A 7,849-nucleotide genomic window follows, 5' to 3' on the forward strand; every position below is an offset into this window, starting at 1 on the left:
GTCTCCACATTAGTGAGCTGACTCTCAAATTTTAACTTAGTTCCAAGCAGCTTCCTCCCCAAAATGATTCAAACTTTACAAGTGACCTTTACCAGGCTTCTATTCCTCCCAGCAGTTGAAATAAAAAATACAGAATAAATATGTTCCTGGTAAAGCTGAATGACTAGAACAACAAATCAAGGCTTGAAAAAACCAAATTCTCACAATTCCCAATCCAAGGTCAAGTATACACTTATATATATATACAAGTATATGACTTGTTTTCAGAGCTGCTGTTTAGACATTTTGATGTTTGCTGGTTTGTTTTTTTTTTTACTCAAAATCAAATATGTCTACATTTGCTTTCTGTTCATGTGAATATAGTGGAGTTCAATAACTGACTGGGAAATTACTTTGGTAAGCCCCACACTGCATTCTGCAACATCCACAGAAAATATATCTTAAGTTTCAGAACAAAACCCAAGCCAAGCAGCTGTCTAAACCAACACTCTGTCACCTCTCTCACCACCAGTTACTGCTTGGAAACAGTATCCAAATGCAAAATAAGCAGCTTCTCTCTGAGAACTCAAGGTTCTTATTATAAGGCTAAAGTATAACTCATTATTTAAAGGCAGCATATAAAAATCTTCCCTGAATTTAGAACTAGGTTGGTAAGCAGCTCACTAATGAAATGCATTATAGATTGTAGAGAAGAGGAAGTAAAATTAAAATAAATTGCACACTAGTTTGGTTAAATAGTTCTTATTTCATGTAAAAAGACCACAACAGGATAAATATTTTTAATTAAAAGCTAATGAAGTAGAAAAACACTCTTACACAAATATCCTGTGCTCTCTATTATTCCAGCAGAGTGCTTTGAATCTTTAGTGACCAAGGTTATCAAGTTGAGAATATCAAGTTGAGCCCACATATAAATTAACACTTTCGTGACTATGGTTATAGAAAAGGAATATTATTTGACTTCCCAATATCTTTTATAAAAATTGATATAAATTGAAAACCCTCAAGGTTAGAACTGTACTCAAGCAGGTGTCTGTTCAGCAAACTTCAGGAGGCAGGAAAAATACACATGTTGCAATTAAGTTTAAATTATGTAGCAAATTCTGGTGACATCACACGAAGGAAAGAGCTTCTATAAACTTCTGTAAGCTAATACTTTCAAGTTATTTCACACTTAGGCTAGTTTCAAACACAGCCTTTACACTTGGTCAATTCCTATCCCCTTCAGATTGGGACTCAATTAAAAAGAATCCAGAGAAAACCTCCTGAATAGAAGCAATCTTTTGGTTTAATGGTCCTTTACGTTCAGAATGTCAGCCCTGACATCTCGGCAAGAATCCATTCCAAGAACAACTGCCCTTTCTCTGCATTATCTAAAATAATATCACAAGTGATACTAAATGCACCCACTATATGCCCTGCAATCATTTCACTGAGAAAAAAGAAGATTCAACATTGTTCATAGAACTCAAGAATTCAAGAAAGAAAATTTGAAATGAAGCCGCTCTTCTAGAATAATTTAAAATATACCACAGTAAAGTTAATAGAAAAAACCCCAAGCAAACAGTAGAGCACCATCAGCTCCCCAAAAGTTGGCACAAGTGTAGCTGCATTAAATGCACACACATACCAGTTCCACATCAGAGGGGACATTCAGTCCCGGGGGGGCAACAAAAGGTTCTTCGTTTTCTTCTATGTTTTCTGTCTGAGCTGCTTCTACAAGAAATGACAGAGGAAAATATATAAGGTCAAAAACAATTATTAAAATAAAGGATGCCTAAAAGGATGTGCACTCAAGGTATTTATCAAATGCAACTATAACCAGCATTTGCACTGAAGACATTTAAATGTGGTTATAAGGAACAATTTGTTTAACGTTCTGTTATTTGCTACAGCAGAAATGCCCCTCTGAAAATATTTTGCTTTACAATTGTTACAATAATTGAAAAGTTTACTTTAGAAAGTAACTTAATGTATTATCTATTCTATTGGCTTTAAGAGAAATTGTATTCCAGGTTTCCCCTTACAAACTAGACAGGATTAAGTGTGTGGACACCTGACCACGGGAACTCTGGGCACAGCAGAGCAGCCTCATCACACATGAGATGTCAAAACAATCACTGCTCACAAACCATGCAACAAAGGGACTTTTTGGTTGCTTTCTGGTAGGGTTGCTTTTTGCTTTTTTTTTTAATGAACTCAAATAGTTTAACTGCCCAAAGGCACAGAGAAATTTTAGCATCAAGGAAAGAAGGAAGAAGCAGACAAATCAGAATGGGAGTGTTTCTTTTGGCAGCAGCTCCAGCTGTTTGGTGATGGAGTCTAAAACAAATGAATTAAACCCCAGAAGAGACAATGCAATTCAGCATCAGATAGAGCACAGAAAAAAACCCCTTTGTGGAATGCAACACAGACACTGCCCTGACACAATCTCTCACACACACAGCAGCAAAAAACCCTGAATAAGCTTTAGCACCTAAAATGATCCTGCATTGCAGCACACACACCTTAGTAAGACAAGCACATCTCATACCACAGTAACACATCAATATGTAGTTAGGCAACCCAACTGTTAATTAAACAATCCTCACTTCACTAAGACATAGTTCAAAAACCATTGAAAGTTTGCTTAAGGCTTCATGTTAAAAATACAAAGTTACTGTAATTAGAGGTGGGAACATGAGAACTTAATTCTGTACTTTTTAGGTCATGGAGCGGGCACACTGTGTTGAAGACAGACTCATTTCTAATAATTAAGATGACAAAATCTAAACTTAAACAAATATATATTCTTATTAATTACTATTCTATGTTTACAATTATATTTTCCTTCTTGACTAAGAAACACAGTGTCAACGGACAGCCATGTGAGGAATAACTAGTTTTTTCTGCATAAGAATCTGCAAAACAGCAGAATTAAATTCCCTGACTGCTGCAGTATTGACTGTGCTGTAACAGAAAACATTTAAGCTCATCAAGAACAAAGTCTGCAAAAACTCAGTAACAGAGTCCCATAAAGACTTTGATGAAATGCTTTGAGAATTTTTAATTGCATTTTGATGACACACATATTTTCAGCCTGCAACTGCAAGACACAGAGGTGCAGTGTCCTCCCTCTCAATTAACCCTTGCTATTTTTACCCCTTACCTCCCTCTCAATTAACCCTTGCTATTTTTACCCCTTACCTCTTTGTTTTGCAGGTTGATGCTCCTCCTCCTCAGTGGGTTCTGAAGGGTCATAATAATCACTGCCATAACGGAATCCCACTGCATTATAGGTACCATCCTCTGCCAAAGCTTCACTCAGTCTTTTATATTCCTCCTCTTGAACAAAAATGCAATTGCCAACATTAGAACATATTTGGAAGCTAATTGATTAAAAAAAAAAAATAGAAGTAACAATTCTTACTTTAGTTTTAAAATTAGAAGTTTTCACCTGATCATTTTAGCTTTCATTAAAAAACTGAACAGAAAACCACAGCATGTAACACATGCTGACCACTTAATTCTTCTGGAAGAGACACAGGCTGCAGATTAAGACATTCTAATGCAATTATGCACATAAAGCACGGAATTTCACTTATACAACACTAAAAAAGAAGCACAATGTGTTTATTTTGGGGCATTTGGGGGGGGGGGGTTCTGAAATCCCAGTCTGCCCTCAGAATCTGGGCAATTTCTGTGTGGCTCTACAGTTAAACTATCCTGAGGTCCTCTCACACACGCAAAGACTCCCGCTTTTCCAATCCACTGGGTACTGTCAAGATAACATCAGAAAAAGAGAGTATAAAATTAGGAGTAAATTTAATGTCATGATAATTTCTTTAAACATGTGCTAAACCCAGGAAGTTTCCTTGAGCAAATACCTTGCCTTGCCTCCTCCTCAAGCAAGTCCGTATGCAAGGCTAAATACCTCTCTTCATCACAGAGGGCTTCTATTCTAGCCTCCTCTTCGGACAACTGATAATCTCTGTTCCACGTGGAATATTCAGCATCGTATTCAGAAAGGTCATGCAGGTGACCACGCCCATCATACCTGCAGGATGAAACAGCTGGTCAATGCAAAGAACTTAGGGCTTGGGTTTATGTGACTACTTAAAATACTTACCCATTAAAAATGAAAAAAAAAAAAAAATAAAAAATACTTATACGTTAACGCAAACTGCCTTTTTTAGAAGTTACGATTAATTTTGCTAATCATTTGTCGCCAACTATCGAAAATTTAACAGTCTAAATTCCTCTCAAAGAAACTACTAAATTATTAACAATTAAAGGCAAAAAGGTATCCTTTAATAGTTTTTTTTTTTTTTTTTTTAAGTGGGATCCATTTCCTTAACAGCTTCTTACCGTACGTGCTTCAACCAACCAATCAATGTCACTTGCAAAATACGTTTTTCTGGAAAGTCAAATAGCTTACATTCACACAAACCCGAGTACATAAATACCTATCCGTAAGAACCAAACGGTCGAAATTTCCTCGCTTCTTTCTGCTAGTCCCGAACTCTCAGGAGAAATCTTCACCATAGAAACTTGCGTCCATTGGAGGTAAAATCATGGCTAGGCTCGGCCCCTAGCCATTTGGCTGAGGAAATAAGTTCTGGGTTATGTGATAGAGAGACACACATACATAGGAACAGTAACATAAACATGCAATTTAAGGAGGTTTCACCGCAAAACCGGCGGAGATCAATGACGGACAGTTCCCGTCTACCAGGAAACCAGGTTTGCTTTGCAGGAAAAGCACTGCCCTGGGATAATGTTTGTGCACCAGCAAGAGAAACTGATTGGAAAAGTAAAGTGACAGTAAACTCGACTCCGCTGAGGTGTCTTCCCACACACAACTCTTGACTTGTGCCAACTCGCTAGACCAAAAACAAAGAAAGTAAATATTCTTGTAGCAAAAAAGTGAATGAAACACACAGGTCTGGTTAATCAAGCTCTGTCCACAGGTAAACTTCAACCCAAGTCTTCTCATAGCAATGTGCTTTTCTCAAAATGGTGATAATGGAGACTTCCTGCTGCTGGAGATAAAAGGAATCTAAGCTTCCAAAGGAGTTTATAAGATTAGCAATTGCAAGCTGCCTTAACTCACAAATGTCCGTTATTCAGGTGTTTCAGTACCTGTGCACTGACAAGCACACACTCAGTGTTTGCTCCCTACGATTTCTGTGCCACCTGGGAACGGGGCTGCTGCTGCACAGGACCCCAAAACCGGCCTCTACCTACCCATGAGATCTGTCACAGAAGTGATCTGGATCACAAATGTGCAACATAACACTTCCATTCTCACCTAACTGAGAATGAAACACAGCTACAAACACTTATGGTTGTTTTTTCCTGTGTTTGTGCTTATTTCAATTTATCAAACTAATTTCAACGATAAAAAAATCATAAACAGTACAGACACCAAAAGAGTGCAAGGGCACCTCTTTTTTCTCCAGTCTAATGGAAGGGAGTGGAAAGACCTTCCCTTATTGACATTTTTCCAAGTCAAATGCAGCTCTTAAGTCACAACAAGAAAATCAAGTCTAGCACCAAAGCAATGGTGAAATTGAGGGAACAAATATCTACAGTATGTCATGTGATCCTTTTCAAACCAAAATCCTTCCATCTTTCCCACTGAGGTTTTCAGGGTCAGCCACAACTCTTAAATTACTCTTTCAGTGCTCCACTCAAATATAACCAACCTGACCTCCTATCTTCCCTCTCTCCAGCAAAACATCCAGAAAACTCTTTCTGAATGAATTTCTAAATCCCACCCTGCACTGCTGAAACAACTCAGAGACCAGAAGGAACATCAAGGTGGATTCCATTCCTCTCTCTGGCCACAAACCTGGACCTACTGCATGAACAACCACAAAAAAACAAAAAGCCACCTCTCACATAAAATTTGAACAGCAAGCACCCAAAATCAACTCCATTCTGACTAATACAGTGAATCATGGCACAAGGAAAAAGTAATTAGGCCAAGAATTACTTTTGGGGTGTCCCACCAACAGCCTGCAGCCAGATTATGTAGGAGAAATAAGAAATCCCCATTTGCTCTGAGGTGGGTAAACACCTCTGCACTGCCCACACTGCACTGTTCTCACCTAGAGAACACACACAGCGTGCCTAGCAAGGTAATCCCAACGCAGTCGGGCTTGGACTCCAAGTGAGAAGCAGAGGATGTTTGTGGTCCGCACTGAAAAGGAACAGCCCATTCCCGCTCTCCGCTCCGCCCTGCGGGGCACAGGGACCACCGCGCACGGACGGGAACCTCCAGCGCCGCCGGAGCGGGGAACGCCGAGTTCCCGCTGCCGGGGGGGCCCTGCAGCGACACCAAAGCAGCCCCCGGAGCGCCTTTCCAGGGGGAGCTGCTCTCGAAGAACATCCCCGCTGCTCATCCCCCGCCCTCACCTGCCCACAGCACAAGGGGGGGAACAGAAAGAGGCTATCACAGGAGGAGGGCTCGCAGCAGAGTCTGGGGGGTTGTGTTACACCGACCTATCGATCATGATCTTGGGGTCTCCCATCCAAGGAATAAGGTGTCGCCCCTGTTCCTGGTACTGAGCCTTCTCATCATCCCGAAACAGCTTGCAGGCATAGCCGAACACCAGCAGCTCCACACGGCTATTCCCGCCTCCACCTCCACCTGCTCCGGGGGGCCCGGGCACCGCTCCCCCGCCTGACAACAACATTAGGGGCGGCGGGCCTGCTTCTTCCGAAGTCCGTCGAGACCCTCCGGCCCCTCCGTACATCCCCGGGGGCCTCAGCAAGGCAGCGGCAGCTCGCAGGAACAGCGACTGTCCGAGCAGCGAGTCCCCGCCAGGGCCGGGCCCGCGCTAAACCCCCCAGCCCCGGAGCGCCACTGCCGCCATCACCCGAGACAAAATGGCGGCGCTTCCGCTTCCGCCGCAGGGGCAGGGCCGGGCTGGCTCTCGCCAGCAGCAGATTCGCCGCAGCTCTGGCAGCCCGGGGGTGAAATCCGGGGGGAAAACACAGCTCAGCCGGCTCCGTAGTACTGGCAGAGACACGGCGCGTTCTGCGACAACGGTCACCGGGCCCGGTGAGGGCGGCGTGGGAGGGAGCACGGGTATGGCGAAAGTGCGGAGCAAGGGGGGCGGAGCGGCGCGGAGGCCCCGCCCCCGGTGCGCGGGGGTTCTGAGGGGCCGCCTGAGGCGGCTCTGGGGGAGGGGTTGGATGTGCGCTCGGTCCGTTAGGGCCAAATGAGCCCGTGAGTGTTAAAAACAACAACCGAGAACAAATTTTTAATAAACAAAAATTCCCCGGAGCCCACAAGGGAGGGGGAGGCTAAGGGGGCTCGGCCCGTGTCGGGGCGGACGTGCGGAGGTGCGGCAGAAAGCGGGGATTCGCCTCAGGCAGCGCCCGGGGAGCTCCAGGGGAAAGGAAAGCCTGGGAGCCAAGAAGGGATTCGCAGGATCAATTATGTTGGAAAAATCTCTGACACTGAGTCCAATCTTCGACCGATTACCACCACGTCAGTTAGACCAGGGCACTGAGTCCCAAGTCCAGTCTTCCCTTAAAAAGAAGAGGAGATGGCCTAAGGCACTGAGAGAGATTTAAATATATATATATATACATATTTATATATATACATATTTATATATATATATATATACACATAGGTCTATATATACATAAAGGACTATTTTAGCTGAAGTTGTGTCACCTGGCTTGAAATTTCCAGTATTGTTTTCCTTAGGGTTGTTACTTTCATCACTCTTCCAAGAAATATGAAGAAACACGTTGCTTTGCATATTTTACATAAAATTCTGTCAAGAAGCACATACAGTTTTTCGTGATTCATGGTGGGAGTTATTCCACAGCCTTTGTAACAAAAGGTAGG

The 7,849-nt window shown here is 42.6% G+C and overlaps 1 protein-coding gene across 3 annotated transcripts in view; it reads right to left on the bottom strand.

Annotated features, from left to right (window-relative positions):
- The window catches only part of SFSWAP (splicing factor SWAP), a 30,039-nt gene extending 23,143 nt beyond the window's left edge, over window positions 1–6,896 (bottom strand). Inside the window, exons 1-4 of one of the 3 annotated variants that reach the window (XM_027651987.1) lie at window positions 6,487–6,896; window positions 3,867–4,036; window positions 3,187–3,324; window positions 1,631–1,716 (exon numbers count right to left, since the gene is read on the bottom strand). In XM_027651987.1, coding sequence (XP_027507788.1) covers window positions 1,631–1,716; window positions 3,187–3,324; window positions 3,867–4,036; window positions 6,487–6,740 — 648 coding nt within the window. In that variant the 5' untranslated portion in view covers window positions 6,741–6,896. Of the gene's footprint in view, window positions 1–1,630; window positions 1,717–3,186; window positions 3,325–3,866 lie in introns of all 3 variants that reach the window. The other 2 variants (XM_027651988.1, XM_027651989.1) reach the window with 2 other exon arrangements.
- Between the last annotated feature and the right edge of the window lie 953 nt (window positions 6,897–7,849).

This window comes from Corapipo altera, unplaced genomic scaffold (genome assembly GCF_003945725.1).
Source record: "Corapipo altera isolate COAL_440 unplaced genomic scaffold, ASM394572v1 67, whole genome shotgun sequence".
NCBI classification, from domain to species: Eukaryota; Metazoa; Chordata; class Aves; order Passeriformes; family Pipridae; genus Corapipo; species Corapipo altera.